At 38.2% G+C, this 25132-nt stretch overlaps 1 protein-coding gene across 10 annotated transcripts in view; it reads left to right on the forward strand.

The window, feature by feature from the left end:
• diaph2 (diaphanous-related formin 2) overlaps positions 1 to 24238 on the forward strand; it is a 569879-nt gene extending 545641 nt beyond the window's left edge. For 2 of the 10 annotated variants that reach the window (XR_011343047.1, XR_011343049.1), the window contains 3 exons: positions 19613 to 19727; positions 22686 to 23098; positions 23770 to 24213. Coding sequence is in view for 1 of the 10 variants with exons in the window: in XM_069893428.1 (XP_069749529.1) it covers positions 17889 to 17953 (65 nt within the window). In the remaining 9 variants the exon portion in view is untranslated. Of the gene's footprint in view, positions 1 to 17888; positions 19033 to 19612; positions 19728 to 22685; positions 23099 to 23769 lie in introns of those variants that run through there. The other 8 variants (XR_011343050.1, XR_011343048.1, XR_011343052.1 and 5 more) reach the window with 8 other exon arrangements.
• Positions 24239 to 25132: the final 894 nt, after the last annotated feature.

A 25132-nucleotide genomic window follows, 5' to 3' on the forward strand; every position in this document is an offset into this window, starting at 1 on the left:
AGTTCAGGAATGTTTTGATTGAGGCATGTAAAATGATGAGGCGGCTGTGGTCAAGTGAATGGAAGGGTCATTAATTAAAGAGTTAAAAACAGAGAGCATAATTTTAGCACAATTGGGAGAAGGATTAGGAAAAATTAGGAAATATTTCTTCACATGGAGGTTAGCGGAGATCTGAAACTCACTGCCTGAAAGAGTAGAGACTGCAGAAGCCTTCACATTTGAACGGCTTGGCACTGCACATGTAGAGTTGTGACCCAAAGAGCTGGAAACCTTTTATTATTAAGTGAGAATAATCTAGATAACACTTTATCAACTGTCACAGATACAATCAGCTGAATGGTGTGAAAATAATGCTGAAAATATGATTCCCCCAAGTCCAAAGCTATTGAGCCAGGGAAAATGGGTTCTGATCAATCTCCCTGAATATTGTTTTTTTTTCAATTAAATTACTTATATTCTTCTAATTCAACATAACATAAGCCTAATCCAATCAATTTTTCATTTTCTCTCACTCTGAGAGCAGGCATCAATCCAATGTTTTTTTTATCATATGTTGTCTTGTAAGGATATCAACAGTTTAAGCACGAATACTGGTGGTTATCGTCAAAGTTGTTGCAGCAAAGTTTTCAGATTCACACTCCATTATGCCTTGCACTGCGTGCCCCTTGCACAAAATGTTAATATACCAATTGTGCTTCTCCTGTCCTCCAATCCATGTCCAACTATGGCCTTTTGTCTGTTGGCCAGTGCTCCTCTCCCCACCCCACCCCCACACCGGATCTTTTATTCAGGCAGCTGCCTGCTTTTCGCTCATACATTGAAGAAGGGCTCGGGCCTAAAACATTGATAATATATCTTTACCTCCTAGATGCTGCAAGACCTGCTGAGTTCCTCCAGCAATTCTGTTTTTACTACACTCACAGCAAATGCAGATTGTCGAGTTTCACATCTGTCTTCCCCATTGCCTACTTTGCCTGTGTGTTAATTTCTGCAATTCATACATGAAGATGCCCAAGTCTTTCTGTATACCAACATTGATTGTTCCACCATCTTTTAAAAATACTCTGCTTTTCTGTCTGCATTTAAAAATTAATAATGAAATATTTCTTCACATTAATTTGTTAAATTCCTAGTCAACTACTTAACCTGCAATGATCCCTTTTGGATTATGCTTTCTTTCGCACCGAGCTTTGTATTGTCAACAGACCTGGGTTCGTCAATTTTTTTTGCATATTAATTTGCATGGCTAGCATGTTCCCTGTCAATAATTATTGCAATGATAATCACCCTGTCACAAGATATTAACATTTATATTCAAGTTCATAATTAAATCTCAAATATAAAATTCAAGGACTATTTTCCTCTTCACTGGTTTATGCAGATCTCTTAACCGTTATGCCTGCACATTAAAATGATCCTAGTTCTGTTCACATCCTCGACTACTCTTCGCCTTCTCGTGCCACTTCAGTGCATTAAATTAGTGGAACACTATTGCTTTTGCTTACCACTGTTGGCATCGATTGAACCTTATTAAAAAAGAACGCCAAAGATCCAGCAGTATCCTTTCATGTAAGATTCAAATCAGCTTGTTTTTTTTTCTTTCATTTATTCCCAGCAGGACACACAGAACAGAAGCTGTGGTTCTGATTATATCTCGTTCTGTATTTCGACAACTTGCCTCTTTTACCATTTACACCTTGAAGCACATTGCTTTTAGCTGCTTGATCCACTTTAAAACAGGGGAACAAACTTAGGAATAGCACTTCTAATAACTTAACATGATGTGTATTAGATATAGAAGTAAAGATCCCTCTTTTTAGAATCTGTTCCCCATGTTATTTAATAAAATATTTTAAAGAGTACTTCAAAAAAGCCTTCAGGCCTTCATTTCAAAGTTTTGATGAATCTGTGACAGCATCTCAGGATTGGTATTGACTCCTGTCAAGGATTTCCTTTTGATAGAAGAGTGAGAATGTTTTTGGTATGACTTGTGTATGTTATGTCAAATCCAGTATTTTCATTTTAAGTGCGAAGTGAAAGCTGATGTCAATAATGCCTTCAAGCCTCAGCAGGTTCTGGTCTCCTGTGACTATTTTTGAGGAACCCAGCCCAGTTTTGCAGAATGATGGGAATCTGACTGGACGCATACATGCTTATTGCAAGATCACAGCCATTATATATCATTAGTGAAAAGATACATAGGGCAAGGCGACTTCTGTAATGTCAGCTTCTTTCCTTTGGGGGGAGAAAAATTTCGTCACTAATTTTGCTTACTCAACATTCCCATATTCTTTGCAGAAATTCGTAATTACATTTAATTTCATAGTCGAAAGTATAAACACTTGCTCAGGTAATAATTTAAAAGCTCAAGTGTTGTCTGGTTATTTAAGATTTTCTAACAGATATTTGTAATTACTTTTTTTTTAAAAGCCAGAATGCTTTGGAATAGTTGTGATATGAACAAAACTAAGCTGACACAATAACTAATTTAAGGAAATGCAAAAATAAAGGAACACGAGAAAGCTATACTTTTAAAAAAAATATTTTATTTCTTGAAACCATGATACATATATTCAAAGATCATATACAATTAATAGATAAAACTTAGAGAAAAAAACATGCATGGTATATTTATACAAACTACCCTACAATCCCCCACCTCCTTGACCAACCCACCCAACCCCACCCCCCACTAACCTATCTCCCAAAGAAAAAGAAGGAAAGAAAAGGAGGAGATTAACCATAATAACAAAATTCATCAGTTAATTACCATGGATTAGAGAAACACCACTACTGTGTGGCTGGGGGTGGGGGGAGAGGGTTCAAAAACTCAAACCCATATAGAGAAAGCTATACTTCATCTTTTTTTTAATTGCCTACCCTGTTGCTGTAGAAAAGATCCTGCAAACACGAGTCCTGATCCCAATACCTTGTGACATTGGAATTCCACTGGTTTGCGGAACTGCGAACTGGATGTCTCAAATTTAATTTGTGGTTGTCTAGTATCAAGAGAAATGTGCAAGCAACATTTGTTATGACATGGTTTCTACACCATAATCTTTCATTGGAAAAAATAGGGACAAACCTTTGAATTGTTAAGGTGCAGGAGCAGCCATTTGACCCATCAGGCTATCACTTTCCCTCACTCCTTCCTTGAAACCCAGCAAATGACCTTTCCTCAGTTGTATAATAAGTTGAATTATAATGTTCGTTATAATTCGGTTGTACATAAGTTGATTCCCAAGTTGAATGATATATCATATTTCATCCTTATTTACTAAATTTAATTTTGTTCTGATGGAATTATTCTCCAGATGTGCATCATGTTTCAATATAATGAGCATGTTTAGTCTCTTTATCTATTCTTTTGGGAACTCCGGCTTTGGTTCTTCCATTTCACCCAGCCTGGATCCTTAATATTATAAAGGTCAATTACAGTTTTACCTTCCAATATTTAGTTGCACCACCTGCCCAAAACCCTTCTCACCACATTGATATGAACCTTACTCACTTTGAAAGCTCTACTTCAGATTCCTTCTTTCCCTTCTAATAGGACCCTGTTCTATGCTCTTTCATTCAATCTACACTATTACCCGTTTTTTTCCCCTTGCACTGTCAGTCTTGAGGAACGTTTCTGACCTGAAACGTCAACAAGTCTTTTTTTTCCCATTGATGCCACTCGAGCTGCTGGCTTCCCCCAGTTAGTAATTTCTTGCTCCAGATACCAGCATCTTGTCAACAACCTTATGGCCATGTTTCCTACATTTTTATTTTTCTAGAGTCTCTTATTCCCTGTTCTTGCCCAAAATATTGCTTCTCCCTGCTCTAATGCTGTCTCACGCTCGATGCATCATATTCTGCTGCCTGTAGCAGCAGAAACAAGATTTCAGATTTGTTGTTCGAGGACATACATGACATCACAAACAACCCTGAGATTCTTTTCCTATGGGTAAAGCAGAATTACCACTTATTGGCCGTGCAAAAAAAAACCGACTTAGCTTACACATGTAAACAAATAAAGAAATGTATACAGATTGTGCAATACAGAGAGAGATAAAAAAAAGATCAATGAAATGCAAATGTAAGAGTCTTTAAATGAGTCTCCGATTGAGTTTGTTGTTGAGGAGTCTAATGGTGGAGGGGGTAGCAGCTGTTCCTGAACCTGGTGGTGTGAGTCCAGTTGCACCCATACCTCTTTCCAGATGGCAGAAGTGAGAACAGAGTTTGTGCTGGTTGATGTGGATCCTTGATGATTGCTGTTGCTCTCCAATGGCAATGTTCTTGATGGTGGGGAGGGTTTTACCTCTGATGTCCTGGGTTGTATCCATGTCCTTTTGCAGGGCTTTATGCTCAGGGGTATTGATGTCCCCATACCAAACTGTGATGCAGCCAATCAGCACACCTCCCAGCACACATCTGTAGAAAATTTCCAGGATTTCTGACATCTCCTCAGGTTTTAAGTTTATTGTCAAATGTACCAAGATGCAGTGACAGAGTTGTTTCAGTTCATTCACACACGTGAAGATACTTTAGAGTACTTTGCCCACAGTCCTGTTGTTGAAACCTATCCATTTTGAACAAATCTCTGATCCCAACATCCAGATAATGCGAATTTGCTTCCACCATTGTGTCTCTTGCCTCATCTCCTATTTCATCTCCTGCTGGTAAGTGGCATGGATCCAAAGTTAAAATTTTGATAAGCCTATTTTAACTTCCTTATTTTTTTCTCCTGATTGTTCCCCTCTATTATTGGTTCTGCGATATGCCAGAACTTGTGATGTACCCTTTCCCCAATGGAATGTGTACACTCTCTCCACTATGTCCCTTAACATGGCATGAGGGAGGCAACAATCCCATGTGAGAATCATATTGATGGCTGCAAAATGGCTGTCTTCCCCTCCTTATGATTTGCTATCTTTCAACTTTTCCTGATCCTCTCTCTGAAGTACTTTGTCTCATAGTGCCATGTTCCACCTGCCTTCAAGGAACCTCGAATCCAACATCTCTTATGATGGGTACCTGTTTGAGGGAGCACATTCTTTGAAATTCCTGTATTGATCCCTCTCTCCATGTTTTGGATGGCTACCCACCATCACTCTAAACACATATGCCTGTGAGATGAACCATCTCTCTGGGTACCTTGCAGGAGCTTCAAAGCCTCTGAAGCTCTGCAGTGTCTCTAGATATCTCTCTAGCTCATCTCTGATGGGCTTGAGCTTGAATCCAGTGGCACACTTACATATGATAGAAAAAAGTTATGAATTTGTTATCCTGGTTAAAATGTCTTAATTTTTTAGTTTTTCATTTACCATTGCAGTTTAAACTGTGTGAATGTTTTCAAAGAGAAATTTAGAAATTAAAGAATAGTAAGTTTTGTAACAGTGTTTCATCTGGTTATTTTAATAAAATGTATAAATATGTTATATGGCGAGCTCTCCACTGGCCACCGAAACAGGTGCACCAAAGAAGAGGTACAAGGACTACCTAAAGAAATCTCTTGGTGCCTGCCATATTGACCACCGCCAGGCACCGTGCATCTTGGTGCCTCACAGTTCGGCGGGCAGCAACCTCCTTTAAAGAAGACCGCAGAGCCCACCTCACTGACAAAAGGCAAAGGAGGAAAGACCCAACACCCAACCCCAACCAATCAATTTTCCCTTGCAACTGCTGCAACCATGTCTGCTTGTCCCAGATCGGACTTGTCAGCCACAAACGAGCCTGCAGCTGACGTGGACATTACCCCTCCATAAATCTTCGTCCGCGAAGCCAAAATAAAAAGAAAATAAATGTGCAAGCCCATATAAATGGACAACTTCATAATTGTATCTGCAGTTCTATGCTGTGTCAGCAGAATTTAAGCCAAGCGGTCATACCATTTAGAGTCATACAGCCATATAACATTGGAGGCAGGGCCTAGGACCCAACTTATTCATGCTGATCAAGTTGCACGTCCCATGGAGGGGAGGGAAATTTGTGCTATGTTTTGAGCTGGATTTCCCTCCTACTGTAGCTTTTCCGATCTTGATCACAGAAGTTCCCCTACTATACGGTAATGCATCCAGTACGCTTTCAGTGGTGCACCTGCAGCAGATGGTCCAGGACAAGGTGAACATGCTGAACCTCCTTAGAAAGTAGAGGCATTGGTTGTACCCACCTCTACCACTTCCTCTGGCAGCTCATTCCTCATAAGACATTCCTCATCACCTCAGCCCCTTTCTAAATCTTTATCCACTCCGCACCTCTCATGCCATCTTTATCCTATACTATTTCATTTTAGATTCTCCAATGCTGGGGAAAAGACTGATTATTCACCTAATCTATTCCCTTTATGATTTTGTACATCTCTGTAACATCACTCTTGCACTCTGGGGGCAAATAGTTCAAGCCTCTCCAACCCTTTATAACTCAAGCCCTCAGGTCCTGATAACATCCTTGTGAATCATTTTTAGGAACCTGCCAGTTCAATGTAAATCTTTCCTGAGCAAGGTGGCCAGAACTTTACAGTTGTAACATGATGTCCTATTTTCTATACTCTGCCCTAACTGATGAAGGCATGTGCCAAATATCTTCACCACCCTGCCCTCCTGCATTGTCACTTTCAGAGAACTATGCTCCTGCAACCCAAGATCACTCTATTCTACAACACTCCCCAGGGCCATGCCATTTCCTCAATTGATCAATATTCTACTGTAATTGTGGATAATCTTTCCAATTATAGTACCACACGACCAATTATAGTATCCCCTGCAAACTTACTAATGCAATGTTGTCATCCATATTGTTGAAGCAAATGATGAACAATGGGCCTAGCACAATTTCTGTAACACACCACTTGCCATTGGCCTGCCGTCTGAACAACAACCTTCCAGCACCATACTCTTGTTTCCTCCCATCAAGCCAATTCTGTATCCAGTTGGCAAGCTCACTCTTGATTCCATGTCAAAGACTTTGTAAGATTCATGCACACTGCAGTATATCTACTACCTTGTCCTCATCAATATTCTTGATTACCCCTTCCGAGAACTCAAATTTACGAGGCATGATTTCCCAAACACCAAACAATGCTGACTGTCCTTTATCAGCCCTTGCTTTTACAAGTGCTTTTACAAGATTTTGAAAGCAAGGTCCTGTCTCTCAAAATCTCCTGTAATTCACCCACTCTGTTCAAATTTAAATGTTGATTATGCAAAGGGATTTGTGATGCAAGGGAATCTAACTGTTAACATTCCACTCTCTTGGCCAATTCTATGTCCAATTTGTATAGTTTTGCTATAGCCTTAAAATTTCAGAGGTGCTTGTGATGCTATTGGTAACATTGAATTCAAGCCAAAATTGGAAACGTTTCAGAGTACAATATAAATAAGCTGAATTTTTTAAATCAAAGATTATAATTACATATGATGAAAATTCAGGTGCAACTCAGCCTCTCAGCACAGAGAATGATTCAATCATAGCCCAGTGATAACAAGGTGCTTTACTACACATTTGTTTTACTGAAAATGTTTAGTTAAACACATTGTTTTCACGGTTACTCAAACAAATTTACTGCACAGTTTTGCATACTGAGCCATATATTCTAATTCATACCTCCCCATTAAAATGAATAGCAGTGTTTTTTTTATGCTGCTCCTCTATAATCAGCTACTTTACCTGAGTGTGAAAGTATTTTTCAGAATGTAAATAACTATTTGTTCAATGCTAACATGAAGTCGATGGAATTTCCAGCGACAATAGAAATGTTGTAAATGCTCAACAGATTGGGCTGCATCTGTGGGAAGAGAAACAGAGCTAATGTAACATGTCATGTCAAGGCCCTTGTCAGAACTGGGCAGAAGGTGTTGAACTGCAGGTGGTTTGGGGGTTGGGGGGGGGGAGTCTATGATCAGGTGAAACTGGGGAAACTGTGGGGATAAACTGTACATGAGATTATCCAGTCGATGAGTGAATAGAACAGTTAGAAAGTGAGAACATAGGCAAAGGTACGTAGGAGTTGCAAAATGCAAAGCAGGTCAGACCAGGCATGTCCTGTATTCCCATAAAAACAAAAAAAGAGCAGAAAAAATAAACTATCTGATGCAATAACACAGATGGATGATTGATACATCAAGTTTGCTGGTATTGTAGAATTAAAAATTAAGGTTAGAGGGCTGCAACATGCCCAGCCAGAAGATGAGGTACAGTTCCACCACCTTGTCTTGTGCCTCATTGTAACAATACAGGAGGCCACAAACCAAGTGGTGAGTGTGGGAATAAGATTGAAAATTAATGTAGATTTACAGGGTCACCCCTGAAGACTGAGTGCACATATTCCACAGACTGATCATCAAATCTGCAAGTGGTTTCTCCAATGCATAGGAGACCACTCTGTGGACACCAAGCGTGCTACACTGGATTACAAAATGTGCAAATGAATCACTACTTTTCCTGGAAAGACTGTGTGGATCTCTGCAAGCCTGGAAGGGAAGAGGCAAAGCACAAATGTTGCACCACCATTGCTGTCAGGGCTTTGCACGTCTCCTCTGCAGCCTACTGCTTGAGGTTGACTTGCTTCATCCTACCGACTCCTTCCAGGTGTGCAGAGTCATCAAGGCTAGTCGATTATGTTCCACTCTGTTGATGGGGACCATGGCCAGTGATTTCAGGTGGTGAAACAGACTTGGCATAATTGAGCCCAACATCTCATTTTGGACTGTTCATAAACCATGTACGTCTTTCATATTTCTATTTCACATTTTTCTTGCATAAAAGACCAACTCTGATCTTGTTATTAAAGAAACTAAAATATTGCAAATTCCAAGGTAAATATTGTATTAATTACCAAGCTTGAAAGAAATATATCGCAGGCTACTAATTGAAATAAGGTATTGCAGCGGTGCAGTCCTTTCTGTTTTCAGATGGTGGCAAGGATTAGAATACTTCTAATGTGATTTCAGTCATTTAGTAGAATTCATTCAGAGAAGCACAGATATATAATTGACTGCTTGTTAAGGAAAGGTCAAGCCTGGTGAAACTTTTAGAAAAAAAATAAGAGTTTTGAATTTCAGCAAGATTTGACAGAGTTTCTGGTATTGGATCCAAAATTATCAGAATGTTTTTGTGTCAAGAAACCTGCTATCAATATCATTCTGTAGATTCTGTACTCAGTCCCTTTTGTTGTTGGTTTATGTGAATGATTTTGACTAAAACAGAAAGAACATGATAAGAAAGTTTGTTGAACATATGCTCTTTGGTAGTGAGGATGAAACCTTTGGACTGCATCAAGATATTGATGGTGTAGTCTGTTGGACAGAAATATGGCAAATGGAATTTAATCCAGAACACTGTGAAGGTATGCATTTGTGGAGATGGAGCAGGATAGGGAAATATCCAAGCACTACAAGGATTTTGTGAGATGTAGCCTTGTATTCTTGAGAGTCACTATCTCAGAGGATTTTTCCTGGACCCAACACACTAATGCCATCATGAAGAAAGCACGTCATCCTCTGCTTCCTCATGAGTTTGCGTAGATTTGGCGTAACACCAGAAACCCTGGAAAATTTCTACAGATGTGCGGTGGAAAGTGTGCTGACCAGCTGCATCATGCTCTAGTATGGAGACACCAATATCCCTGAGTGTAAAGCCCTCCGTAAGGTAGTGAGCACAGCCCAGGACATCACAGGCAAAAACCCTCCCCAATATCGAGAACATATACAAGGAACGCTGCCATCAGAGAGCAGCAGCATCATCGTGGATCTACATCACCCAGCACACACTCTGTTCTCGCTGCTGCCATCAGAAAAGAGGTATAGGTGCCATAAGACTCACACCACCAGGTTCAGGAATAGCTGCTACCCACCCCTCCACCATCAGACTCCTCAACAACAAACACAATCAGGGACACATTTAAAGACTCTTACTTGTACACTTCATTGATTCTTTTTATTCTCTCTGTATTGGACAGTCAGTTTGTTTATATTCATTATCACTTTACAGTTCTTTTTTTTTGTTTACATATATATGTTGTGTACAGTATTTTTGCACTACCAATAAGTGATAATTGTGTCTCACCTGCAGTAAAAAGAATGTCAGGGTTGCATGTGATGCCGTGTATGCACTCTGACAATAAATCTGAAATCAGAAATTTTTAAAGATCTGTCTTAATTTCCACTAGTAAAATAAATAAAAACATTATCAGCCTTCATAATTAATTGCTATACCTGCACAAATTTCTCTGCATCTTGGAGTTTTGCAGTTTCTCACCATTCATTTTTAAATTTTAGGCATAAAACACAATATCAGGCCCTTTCAGCCCATGAGCCCTTGCCACCCAATCACACCCAATTAACCTACAACTTCAGTACATTTGGAACATGGGAGGAAACATGCAAATATGGGAGAACGTACAAACTCCTTACAGACAACACCAGATTCAAATCCTGGTCGCTGACACTGTAGCAACATTGCTATGCTAACCATGCCGATATTTATTATACTTTTTATTTATTATGTCAATTTCAGATTTGAGCACATTTCCTGCATTGGTTGGGTTTTTACCCATTCATTTAACCTATTTCTATTTTTCACTAGCCTCCATGAGTCCTCTTTACAACTTACTGAATTTACTTTATCATAGACTTTATTACTGTGATTTTTAACCCAGGTCATTTTTTTGTGCACATTTATATTTTCCTTGATACATATCAGCTTTCTACAGTGATATGTTGGCATTCTTAAATCTTGCTTTAACAAAAAAAAAATGCATTTTTCGAGTGAAATAACGCAGCATATTTCACGCGAGTTCTGGAATATCCAGGAATAGCGAATTTCAAGCTGATATTCGAATCAAAAGAGATAAAAATTGAAAGTTAACCATTTAATATTAAATGTATCTGTGTAGCTGTGCAACTCCTTCAACAAGGAGAGAGATATGAGAGATTTTGATAAATGCTTGTTTTATCCTGAATAGTATTATTTAATCCTTTTGGCTTTGCCAGCTTTCAGTATGACCACTTAAGAAATCGTCATAGTCCACCTACCACTAAATCAGACGTTGAATGCATGGAAATTTGATTTTACAAAAGGATCAGTTTTAATTTCATTTTGATGACTCCAGAGTCATAAGAGCTCTCTGACTCTGTAAAGAAGGCAGACAGGAACTTAATACTTGAAAACAAGAAAGAAAAAGATAAAAACAATGATATTGAAGTGGCATCTTTCTGATGAGTCTCTGCTCCCCGCCATTGAAGTTAAATGATCTTCAATCTCATTTTAACAAAAAACACAGGTAGTTCTGGGCTGTAGTTACCCTTCACGCAAAATTACAACATGTTTTTTTTTGGCCATTATCACATTACTATGGAAGTCAACTGTCCTGCTTCCAACATTGAATTGATCTCAACTGATGCCTTAAAAATATATATACAGTGGCCCTCAATAATGTTTGGGACAAAGACTTTTTGTCCCCTTTATTTGCCCCTGTGCTCCATTGTTTTAAATTTGTAATCAAACAATTCACATGTAATTAAATGGCATATTTGAGATTTTATTCATGGTATTTGTATATATTTGTCAAAGTGTCCCAGGAATTTTGATGTCTGTCATTTAGTGGTCCTAAATAGTACTTGAATTATGAAAGTGGCAATAACATGCATCTGCTAATTATGTTGAATTTAACCTTGATTCCCAGACTTCCAATAACAAGTTTCCCATATCCAGTGTGAACTGATACATTTACCACAACAAGGCAAAAGGATAAGTCTGGTTTCATACAAGGAGCTGTGAATTTTACATAAAAGGCCAGCAAGGCCTCTATATTAATAAATTTAAAAACTGCTTCATGCGTCAGTACTTTCTTGAAACATTATGCCCAGTGAGAATACATATGATTTCATTGGGAGAGGTTCGGAATACAGGGATCATATTCTGATTGGCTGCAGGTGGTGTCCCACAGGGGTTGATGTTGAAGCCACTTATTTTTTATGTTGTGTATCTGTGATTTAGATTATAGAATCTGCCATGTTTGCAGATGATATAAAGATAGGTGGAGGAGCAGGTAGTACTGAGGAAACAGGGAGGCTGCAGAAGGACTTTGACAAATTAGGAAAATGGGCAGAGGAGAGCCAAGTTAAATACAATGTAGGAAAGTGTACAGTCATGCATGGTAGAAGAAATAAATGGGCAGACTGCACTGGACAATAACTTTTTTTCCAAAAGGTATGCTTCCAGAAAAAAAATAATTGGGAATTATGATAGACAACTTCAAGCTGGACACAAAGTCAATTTCAGAGTTGCTGTAACACGTAGGAAGGTGGTGAAACATTAACCTAAGTTTTATTTAGCATGTTTAATCGCATAATGATGCTGACACGTCACTTTAGTTCAACTGACCTGAAGAAGTCTTGCCACCAATTTTTGTTTGTACTCCGCATCTGATGCCTCTCATGTCAGTGTTCAGCAATAGCTGCCAGCATTGATAAATTCCATTTGCTGTGTTTTTCCAGTCGCATAGTGATTGCAAACCCCATCCTTGAACCACGGAGCTCTGCTTTTGCTTTTGACAAACCTAAGTCCCTGACCAGGTTATTTAATTCTGGTTGTGTTACTAGATAAGGATCACCAAGCATAAACGGATCAGTGTCATTTTCCATATCTGGTTTGTGCATTGTGGCATCTTCACCTGCCTCAATTAGGCACCATGGTCTCTGGTGGCTTCGGAACTGGCAAATTGTCATCATGTGGCGCTGGTTTCATGGCTGAAGGCAGATTGGGGTATTCAGTAGATTAATCATTTTTAACAGAGAAGCCAGATACATCGGTCAGACAGAGGTAACAGTCCATTATCTGATCCTTCTGATCTCGTCATATCATTGGGACTGCAAATGACCTTGACTTCCAAGTACCTCTGAGCCAAGCTCTCAGGGTGATTGCACACGTTGCACAACAAATGTGAGATGCCCAGGGTTGGTCTTAGTCACCAATATTACAACTGAAGAAGAACTCATCGGCTTTCTTAATAAGTGCAATCATGCTGTGTCTTTGAGCCTTAAGCATATATTTGTCACAAATGTAGCATAATGTATCACAGTCATTGTGACATTGATGAGACATGTCTACTGCATTGAATCTTCCTGAGGACAATAAATTCTATTGTTAAGTACACTCACTATGCTATTGTTCAATCTATAATCAATGTAATGCACAGCATCTGTATATGTGAACAGCTTTTATAGCCTGTCTGCATCTATCCAGACTAAGCATACTCAGGCTTTTGCATAGAATATTTGCATAGAATACGCCCTGAGTGCTTGCCCAGGCATGCTTGGACTGACCAAAACTGTTTGTTTTGTGGATAGTATACTAGTAGACTTAAAATATGACACAAAAAATAGATTAGATCTAAAATAAAACAGTACGTGATAGGAAACTTTTAAGGTGATTTTTGAGATCAGCAGCCTGAAATCCATAAAATACACCCAAAAGTGTTCAGGAAGAAAACTCTTCATTGTCCATTTTCTAAATAGGGAGAGAATTGAAAATTCTCAGATGTAAAGGGAGCTGGGAGTCCTCTTGCAGGATAGCCTGAAGGTAAACTTGCAGGTTGAGTGAGTGTTGAAGAAGACAGATACAATGATGGTATTAATTTCAAGACAAATAGAACATACGAACAGGGATGTGATGTTGAGGCTTCCCAGGGCATTGGTGAGACCTCACTTGGAGTATTGTGAGCAGTTTCAGTCTCATTTGAGAAAGGTTGCCCTGAATCATTTGGGCTCCAATTTTTTGTATCAATCTTCCATGTGGGACCTTTGGAATTTATTTTCTAATAACTTCCCCAATGCAGACATTAGACTAAAAGGTCTGTAATCACTTGACTAGTTGCGCTCATTGACACCACATTTGTAATTCTCCTTTTATATGATGCCTCACCGAGTAGCCAGCAGAGTTAAAAATCTCTGTCAACATGCAATAATTTCCTCTCTTGTCTCTCATAGCAGCCAGGGATATAACTCATTAGGTCTTTGGAGAATTTATCCACGTCTAAACCCCAAGATATTGAATCCTCTGTGTATAGCACCTTTTGAACATCTAAAGATATCACATCTGCTCTATCCACTCTGGTCATATATTTCTGCAAACAGCTCTAATGCAATTATCAGACATAATTTCACTTCATGATGTCATGCCGGCTAGTTTTGCTTGAAAATTCAAACAGAAGATACTTGAAGTACTGAATTAAAAAATTAACAAATGTGGCTCAAGATGGAATAAAGAAACATAGCTGATGCTTCAGGACTATAACCTTTGCTTTTGAATACCAAATACACATTTCTAACTGGTGGAAAATTAACCAAGATCATGTTATTAGAAACATTCTGGGAGAAATTTGTTTGCAAAGACACAGATTAATAAAATATACCCAGTAGTCTTTTGTTAAGGCGAGCTATTGTCTGATCAAATTGATTGAATTTTTCAGACGTAACAAAATGTATTAATGAGAACGGGCCAATTGATCTTGTCCACATGGATCTCAGTAAGACCTTTGATAAGGTCCCTGAGGAGAGCTCATGGGATCCAGGGCAAATATATTTGTCGGAGAATTTTGCAGAAAATATTTGAGTACATAGCATGAAATGATTTACTTTCTGTTTTACATGTGGAAACATCGCTGAAGGGATTTGTTGATATTTAGAAAGAAAGGTTTGTAAATGGGGCTTTTAGACAATGTAGTTGAGTTTACCATTGGGCATAATATTTTGAAGTTTTAGCTATTAATTTGAGAAGTAGTCAGCCAGTGCAGTGAATTTTAACTGAATTAAAGCATTAAAATGAAAAAAAAGGATCAATTCCTCAATCTCCAAATGTTAAAGAGCATGGCTTTTTGGCCGAAAGATTAAATAAAAAACAAACTGAAATGCCAGAGGCAGTCGAATGTGATGAATAGCCGCCTTCTTTATTTCATGTATTCTGCATGTTCGTATAAGTAATATTTTTCTTTTGGAAATAATATACAATTTAAAATTCAATTAAGTATTGTTACTTAATACCTAGTGACACATAGATTTTTAGTTTAACTCTGTACTCACCGAATTGTTGAAATATCATAATGAGTGGACTCCGTGGCTTAGAAATTTGCCTGAAATGGTTTATGTAAAAAAAAATGTGCATTATGCTGTGCTTCCAATATTTATTTACATTAAAGTTCATTTTCATTTAATTTCATTTTGAGATAACAGGCCCTTCGGACCCATGAGCCCGTGCCAAATAGATACATCAATTAACTTTCAAACCCTGAATGTTTTTGGAGAGTGGGAGGAAATGGGAACACCTGGAGGAAACCCATGAAAACACGGGGAGAATATACAAACTCCTTACAGACTGCGCCAAATTCGAACCTGGGTCACTGGCCTTGTAAAAGCATTGCGCTAATCACTACACTGAATGTGCCGCCCAATTGAATAAAGTTTTGGAAGTAGATGAAAATGCCTCATTGTTATTGCAAAATCTCAAAATGTTTGTCACAATGCGGTTGATATTATTGGCAAATGTCAAAACCTTAACAGCAATGGTCCAACACAGAGCACTTGGGAATCACTGTCTACCATTCTCCATTTATAAAAAAAGCACTAGTTATCATGGTGCACTCAGTTCTACCCTGAAACCGAGTTCTTCATCCAAGCTGTCACTGACCCTTTCTTGTCTATTAAGATATTAATTTTATGTTTCATATTTCTACTTTATTTAGTAAATTTTCAAACACTTTCCTGCCCTCACAGACCAGTGATTCCCAGCTTATCAAATAAAGCCCATTTTATTCCCATGTCCTATCTGCAATGAAGTCTTGATGACTTCTTCAAATGGTTCTTTAAGTTCGGACTGTCACAGGATGCCCATAGACTTATCACAGGTGTGCCACATTTTTTTTAATGAATTATCTGACTGAATTACCTTAATCTTGTCGAAACCTGAGAGACTCCCTGTGATCTTTAACTCCTGGTTAAAAACCACTGATATTGACAACATACACTCTGTTCACTTCATCAACCTTGTCTGTTACTTCATCAAAAAATTCAATTAGGTTAGTCAAACACAATCTGCCTTTTACAAATCCATGTTGGCTCTTCTTAATGAACTCAAACTTCTCCAAGTGCCAGTTAATTTTTTTGAGCAGATTATTGTTTCTAAAACCTGAACTGCTGTTGATGTTAAACTGGCCTCAAATTCAAATGATCATTTGCTATTTCCTCTGGTATCTTCCTGCTGTCAAACTTACTTGTGCACTTTATTAATTTTCTTTTTATTCCCTCTGTATTGCACAGTCATTATCTGTTTACTGTTCTTTGTTTACATGTTTTACACTGTGTACGGTTTATTTTGCACTAGCAATTAGTGGTAACTCTGCCATGTCTGCAGGAAAAATAATCTCAGGGTTGTATGTGATGTCATGTATGTACTCTGGCAATAAATCTAAAATCTGAAAGCTTAAGTCCTGTTTGTAAACGATGAGCTGGAAAATTTTGTAATTTCACACTTCAGAATGTATCATATCAGTTTCCATCTTGGCTCATTTTTGGGGGTTCCATTTATTATCAGTTTTGAAATTGCTGAAAGTTAGTTATGTGTGTAATATATTGTTTAGAAAATAGCATGATCTTCTATGGCTGAGTTTTCTATCAATTCTGTACTTTAATAGCTGCATTGGCCCTCATACACAATTACTCGAAAAGGAAGTGATGCTGAAATTAATTTTACTAATTCAACAATGGTTTATGTCAAAAAAAATGTGCATTATGCTGTGCTTCCAATATTTATTTACATTAAAGTTCATTTTCATTTAATTTCATTTTGAGATAACAGGCCCTTCGGACCCATGAGCCCATGCCAAATAGATACATGAATTAACTTTCAAACCCTGAATGTTTTTGGAGAGTGGGAGGAAATGGGAACACTCATTGGCTTTTTGGCCACTGCATGAGTCATTGAGGAGCAGTGCCCTACCACTTTCTGAATGAGAATTATCCAATGATTGCAGAACAAATAGCTGTCTTATTTAGACATCGTAATTTCTGATGAGGCATCAATCTTTCAGGAAGGATAAGTTTTGAAAAAATTATTGTATGTGCTTTCTCTATTAATGGCACTGCCAGAAACGGTGGATTATCGCCATGAGAGTCTGGTCATACTTTAACTATTTGAACGTTACATGACTTTAACTCAATGTAATGTAAATAGAAAGGCTGCATCTATTTTTGGGACATTTATTAGCTCTTGTTACCTTGCTTGGTTACTGGGAAGATTTTTTTTCTTGCAATATTTTTACTTCATGGAATTGGAGATTTCAAGACAGTATGAAATCACTCTTACAACCAAGAGAAAACGTGCTCATTAGAAGTAACTGCATAATATTAAATCCCCTAACTGACTGAAAATGTAAAAGTTACTTCCAATGGATCACAGATGGCATTGTTTTGTCTGTCACAGACACTTCACATGAAAGAGAGCCAGCAGACCTTGCCTTGAATTTTTCCCATTTCAATCTTTGCAACTTAGCTTCTCCTTTCAGTAGTGTGCATTTTTAACACTTTGATTCAATCCCCAAAGGCATCTGAAGTGCCCTTCACCTTCACCTGGATGGATTCTTCATGTAATGATGGTTTTAGTTAGGAATTCTGTTTCACAAATGTCCGTGGAATTGTGTTTGTTTTCTTCTAATGCTTTTATCACCTTTCTTGCATGAACTAAAAAGCAATTTATTCTGGATCCTCAAGTATATTTCAGCATCAGTATGTTTTATCAATGCTAATCTTATGCTTCTATCAAGATATTAATTTTGTTTCATATTTCTACTTTCCTATTTTGCAACTTTGCAAGATTTGCCTAAATAATTAAAAAGCTTTTATTTCTTGTCACAGAAAACAGGCGTGTTGCTCTGGAGAGATCACGTTCCCGTCACAATGGGAATATGACATGTGCATGATCCCAAAGAATTGAAGTTTGAAGATTATTTTGCAAGTCCTTGGACATCAGAGTGGCTCCACAATTCTGCGATGATAAGGGCCTGAAAAGGGAATTGTGAAAATGCTGTGTGTGAGACATTGCAGAGTGCTCTCTGCTGGCCCATAACAAGTTTTTAACCTTTGTATTCCTACTAACTGATTGGAAGATGAACCTTCCTGCACACAATATTGCAAAATGTATTTTCTATTTTTACTGCAAATAAAAAAGAGAGAAGGAAAGCAAAAAATTGGGGTCACAATCAGGCGATTTACTCTCTTCCAATCTCTTCAGTTTTTTTAAATTTAGAGTATGTGCATTGCACAAGTACACTCGAAGTAACTTTCCTTTGAGGTCAGGAAGCAACATTGACACAACCTGTAATCAACTCTGGCAAAATTGTGCTTTTATTTCTCTCTTATCTTCTGTTTTACTTCTGTCCCACAATGAGTATTTTTTTGAGCAAAAATATTTTCTAATTATGCACTTGTATGTACTTTATATTCATTGTTCCAGGCAAAACAAATACAGCTTTCTTATTTTGTCACTGCCTGTAACAAAACAGTAAGATTGTATTTCTTAAGTCACATGCAAGATATGTTCATTCCGTTCAAAGTATTTGAGTATCATGTAGTTATTGCACCGTTAGCTTCCCTGCAAAGGGAGCTTGTTCATATCCACATTGTGCAATGACCAAGGCTGTTTTAGAGTAATTATGCTTTTGAAAATAACTTCCCAGAATGTATTCTATTTAAACATTTTTAAAAGGTATTTTAAGCACATCTCTGCAATTATTTACACATTTCATCAATGTATTTAAATGATCAGATCAATGAAATACCGTACTCATTTAAATTTCAGCGATCAGCAGATACCTTCATTGGAGTCGGGGGAAAAAATACAGATAGTCCATAGGGTCCAAATCCAAAAAAAAACTATATGGTAAAAATAGAGTCGTGTTGTAAATGAATTTGCAAATACTTAACACAGAGTTACTTCTATAAAAAGGAGAATAGAATGTATATTGGCACAGTGTTTAAAATAAAATAAATGTTATTGGAATTGTTGTCACTTATAAGTTGCTGGTACACATGGAGCACCTGCTTTCTAATTCAATGTTCTTTTACAAAATTACAAGACAATTTAGGAGTGGGGGTAAAAAGTTGTTTCAGTCTATCAGAACACATCTTCATCCTGAGTACCCCCATTGTTTCTGAATGACCATTTCCCTGGAGTTTATTTGCAGGCCACAAGGCCAGACGTGCTCTTTTGTTGCTGGAGATACTCAATTCATATTCTAATTATTACCAGAGACTGGTGTGTACTTCCTACCACAGATGTTGTCTGGATGTTGATTAGAAAGACTCTCATTGACTATATGTATTTCCCAGCACAAACAACTGTGATACTGATTCACAGCATTATTCATATTTGTATAAAAAAAATAATATTTTTAGCCATTCACTGCTGAATTTCCCTCTGCTTTTCTTTCCGCTTCAAGACAAAATCAATAATGGATATGTAATTTTGCTGTAGGCTAATCATTTCAAAAAAGTATCACTTCTCTCCAGTCTGGTGCACTTCTTTGCCTTCAGAGTCCTTTGTCGAATGATCACATCATTTATGTCCTTCATTTTAAAAGCACCATCAAGAAAAATGTGTACAATGTGGTTCCAAAGGCAAGACAGAAAATATGCCCATCCAGAATTACAACTCTGCTGACAGCTGAACAAATGGCCCTGACAGAATGTATAATGGTGAGTAAGCTTGCTGAAACAAAAAAAAATAGTCTGCAACAAAAGTTCAGCTGAAATTACCCTGCAAATCAGCCAAATGAAATTAACCAAAGACAAAGATTAGAGAGAGTTCATGATGTTGGAAGACGATATCTGTAGCTGGAACAAGAGAGGAAGAAACATGGAACACAATGCTGGGTTTGTTGGGAGGAGAGAGACAGAGAGACGTGTAGCGGATTAGATCTGAAGGAGCAAATGGGTGAAATGAAGTATTTTAGATCTCTGAGTAATTCTGAGGTAACATCAAAAATTGAGCAAGGGAAAGAGTGATGCTACATTTAAATCTAAAACTTATAGAATGAGATTAATTACAGTGTAAAGAGGCTTGGGTCTGGGCCATGATGTGTTTCCTAAGTTTCAGGAGCTCTTGTTTGACAAGGAAGCTCTTTTCCATTTTAATAATCTTGCTCATCATCCTTCTGGTCGAAACATGGAATAGTTGAAAATAGATGCAAGTTTATTGTCATATACCAAATATAAGTACCAAAAGTCTAACTTGCTGCGGCCACACAGATACATCAACAAGAGTAATGTTTATTAAATTACCACAATGCTCCACAAGATAAAAAAGAGATAATAAATATGAAAGTAAAGATAAATATTCACTGTTGCATCTATATGCTATATATGGTGTGGTAATGCAGACAGATATTTTGGTCGTCCAGGATTTGTTTATGGTTAGATTGGTATAGTAAGGATCAAAAGTCTGATAGCTGTTGGAGGGGAGGGGGAACACTGTTCTTGAACCGGGAGGTGCTGGAACTTCTGCTTGAATGTAGCAGTGAGAAATGATTGTGACCAGGGTGATGGGATTGGCTTTCCCATTGGTTAAGCTATGAAGCCTTTTTTCTTCCATTTGCCTTCAGGACTCTCAAGGAAAGATAGATAATTTTCCCAACCCAGCTAGGTTTATCTCATGATTAGTAAGTAAGGGATGCACCATCTGTGCCTTGCTAAACAAGGTCAGCATGGCATCAAATTGAAAGCGCAAGTGTGTGACTTCATCATATTAATGGTGGGCCAGATGATTGGGCAAGTTTTTGAAACTAACCAAAGACGACTCAAAAAGTTATTCAGAGGGAGGAGTAAACTGACAACCAATAAATATATTGAACAATGAATATATTGAGATTTGTAGAAAGGAAGGGAATAGCTAACATAAATGTTGATCCTTAGATAATGAAACTGGGCAAATTGGAAAATCAAGAAGTGGCTGACTTTTTTTTTAATTTGCATTGATCGTTATGATGTTAGACACTAAATATATGCCAATTATAATTATAATTATAAAAGAAAATTGAGAACAATCTCTATCACTTTTGAAATACTAGTGAAACTAACGAGGCTCAGGTCATTGTCCACTGAATGTGATGCCTGTATCTATGGGTCTAAGAAAATTGCGATGTTGAAGAGGCTAGGGGATAGGAAAACTGCAACTATAGCAAAACTACTCAGGAAGTGAATGGGAAGAAAAGGAAACTGCCGTTCAGCTGGTCTAACATCTTATATCGGCCTCATGCTGAAATCCATTTAAAAGGAGGAAATAACAGGACATTTTGAAAGTTATTAGGCAATCAGCATCAATGTGGTTTCATCAAAATAAAATCACATTTGATTTTGGATTGAACAAAGCGAATGGATGAAAGTAATTACATAGAGTGCCATGTAACAAGTCACAATAACAACAGAGCAGGAAATGGCTCTTCAGCTCACAATGACTGCGTTACCTTTGACACTAATGTAAACTAGTCCCATCCGCCAACACAAGGTCCATAATCCCTCCATTCTATGTATCTGTCTCAATGCAGTGCAGTTGTAGGCACATATGAATCTAAAAATGAAACTCACCTTGTAAATCTTTAAAATTTCCCACTCTCACCTTGACAGAGAACCCATGCACAATGTTCTGAGCACAATTGGGTTCTGCTTCCATCTTGGGTTGGGTTGAATTTGGAGCCCAACTTCTCTGATATGAAGGGTGCTACCCAATTAACACAGTTAAAACGCAATCTAGCAAAGGCAGATATTTCAAATTTGACTGCGACTATAGCAGAAGCCATATAATATCAAAAACCCAGGCAAATCACAGAGTAAAAATAAGATAAATGATTGTAGTGATTGGGAGTTAGGAATTGCGTTTGCTGGTATTATACCAGATGAACTGTTCATAAACAGTTTATCCAGAAAAGAGTTCCTCCCTCTCACCTACCTCCATCTCCTTCTCAAAATCAGTTCCCTTTAGAGCTGGTTGTTAAGGCTCAAGATTGGAGAGCAGAGATTCCCATGAATGTTGGCAAATGGCAGATGATTCCTCCAAGACAGTTCAGGCAGCAAAAGCTTTGTTACAAGGGCCCCAATGATTAGCTCTATCATTTAATGTGTGGCAGTGGGGATTTTCTTGAATGTATGCTGGCTGGTCTTATCACCACTCTCCAGAACTGAATGGTTTAAAATGCTGGTTCAAATGAAGTAGGTATAGTTGATGGATGCAGAATGCAAAATTGGTGTTAAGATATAATGTATTTGCCTCGTTGATGCATTGTCCATGTTGATTCTGTGGCAGGACTTTGGTGTGTAGGATCAGATGCAGGTCACTTTAGAGCTGTCATGATGCTACCAAGTAGCAGACATGCAATCAATGTCATTCTACGCCATAAAGATGGAAGGTTTTACTCATGCTTTCTCACAAGAGAGAATAAAATGGGAACAGGAAGCTTTGCTGCCCTCCATTATGCAAATATAGTTGTCAAAAAATGAATGCTGGAGGAATTCAGTGGGTGAGGCAGTATCTGTGGAGGAAAATGGATCGTCAACGTTTTGGTTAAAGGGTCTTGGCCCGAAGATGATAACTCCATTTCCCTCTAAAGATGCTGCCTGGCCTGTTAAGTTCATCCACCGACTTATTTTGCTTTGTTCCAGATTCCAGCCTCTGACAATTCGTGTGTCAACTGTAGTTAGCAACCTATGCCTTGAGTCAATGGATTGGTTGGTGTTCAAGAACTTAACTGAGAATGTGAGTGATTGCACCAGTGTCATTACAGACTTTATCAAAACAGCTATTGATGTCCCCACGAAATATTTCAAGATTTTTCCCAACCAAAATCCCTGGAAGAATAATGAAATCCAGAATGCTACATGAGCAGGTATGACCTACGGATGCCATCTCACTGGATCGACGCAGAACCCTGGAACACCTGGACAGCAAAGCTGCAGGATGTTCTTTATCAACTACATTTCAGCATTCAACACTGAGCAGCAAACTCCAAGACCACACTGGAGCATCAATGCCAGGCTGTGAAGGGAAAGCCCTGCAAAAGCCCAATACATCACAGGTAATACTCTCCCCACCATTGAGAAAATCTACAGCAGTGGTTCTCAACCTTTTTCTTTCCACTCACATTCCACTTTTAAGTATTCCCTATGACATAGGTGATTTGTGATTATTAAGGGATTGTGTGTGGGTGGGAAGAAAAAGTTTGAAAACCACTGATCTACAGGGAACATTGCCGGAAAGCAACAGCAATCATCAAGCTCTGTTTTTGCTGTTGCCATAAGGAAAGAGGTATAGATACCACAAGACTGGCACCACCAGGTTCAGGAACAGCTGCTACACCTCCACCTCAACGACAGACTCAATCAGGGACTCATTTAAGCAATCTTTTTAATATAAAAATATTCATTTTCTGTATTTCACAGTCAGTTTATTTGCCCTTTTTATTTATTTACATTCTCTCTTTTGTATACAGGTCTTTTTTTTTCTTTTTTTTATTTTTTTTTATTTTTCACACAATAAACCTTACTGACCAAAATACATACAGACATTTTTCTCTTGAATATATAGTGTCATTTTCTCCCCTTTTTCCCCCCTCCCTTCCCTCCCTCCCTCTCCCCCCTTCCCATTTATTCAAAGTTCAATCTATGATACATTAAATCCGATCTTCTCTTGAGTACAGTTTTTGCAATGCCAATAACAATAAATCTGATCTTTGAACTTTGCAAGCAGGTGCGGTAGAGATGGAAGAAGCTGGATGTGTGGAAGTTAACACAAGGTGTGAATAGGATAAAGCTGGAAATCTGCATTAAAGCAAAGTGCTAGAAGTATTGTGAAGATTAAGTGGCACCCATAGAGAACAAAACAGTGAACATTTTGGGTTGATGCGAAAAGAATGTGCTTCAATTTAATTACTGTAACTTCTGATGATCTGACCATAAACAGATCTATGAATGATCATTTCCTTCAACTGCATTCAAATGTCTAAATTTGCTGTGCTGGGATTTGTTATATTGGGCAATTGTCTCTCCATTTAATTAAAGTTGTAGACTCTTTCAGACTCAAAACTCTTTATGGTTTCGGCCCTGGCTGGTGATCTGTTCGATAGTTGTTTCCACTGTGGTTGTAAATGCTTTGGGTTCTGTTCGTCATGTTTTCTTCTCCCCTAATAGTGATCCTGAGGAACTGTATCCTAACTGTTTATTTGCCTCAAGATCTCTCTTCCAGTAGTTCTTTAAGTACAAAATGTGGGTCTCCTACTTGGCTTTTCTGTGAACCCAGTTCTTCACAGAGAAAGTCTTTGAGAATTCTCCAATCATTCAGTCAGATCATGTTCCGTTCATCAATTCAAATTCCTGGTTGTCAATATTTCCTTGGATCTGGAGCCTCCATGTCAATGCAATCACAAAAAAAGCCTCACCAGCGGCAATACTTTATCAGATGTTTGAGGAGATTCAGTATGTCATCGAATACTCTCTAAAACCTTTACAGGTGTACGGTGGAGACCATTCTGGCTGGTTGAATCGCTGTCTGGTATGGAGGTGCCCACACTTAGGACAAGAAAAAAAACTCCAGAGGGTTGTTAACTTGGCCTGTGACACACGGGCACCAGACTTCACTCCATCAAGGACATCTACAAGAGGTGGTGCCTTAAGAAAGCAGACACTATCCTCAAAGACCCCCACCACCTAGGCCATGCCTTCTTCACTCTGCTACCATTGGGAAAAAGGTACATGAGCCTGAAGACGAGCACTCAGCGGCACAAGGACAGCTTCTTCCCCTCTGCCATCAGATTCCTGAATAATCAATGAGCCAAAGACCCTGTCTGACTTTTTGTGCACTATTTTTATTTATTTGTGTAAAGGGGTTTATATGAATATTTGTACAGAGATGCTGCCCCAAAACAATGAATTTTGTGACTTGTTCATGACCATAAATTCTGATTCCTTATGAACCTGTCAGGCATCATGTGATGCGTTCTGCATTGTGCTCAGTACATTCAGCGGCTCTTCATTCCCTCCTGTTAGTCCTCTCGCTTTAGACTGAGTCCAGGTCTTACTGATACTCAGCAGAGTGCTGTTGACACAGGCTTTGT

Source organism: Narcine bancroftii, chromosome 8, assembly GCF_036971445.1.
Source record: "Narcine bancroftii isolate sNarBan1 chromosome 8, sNarBan1.hap1, whole genome shotgun sequence".
NCBI classification, from domain to species: domain Eukaryota; kingdom Metazoa; phylum Chordata; class Chondrichthyes; order Torpediniformes; family Narcinidae; genus Narcine; species Narcine bancroftii.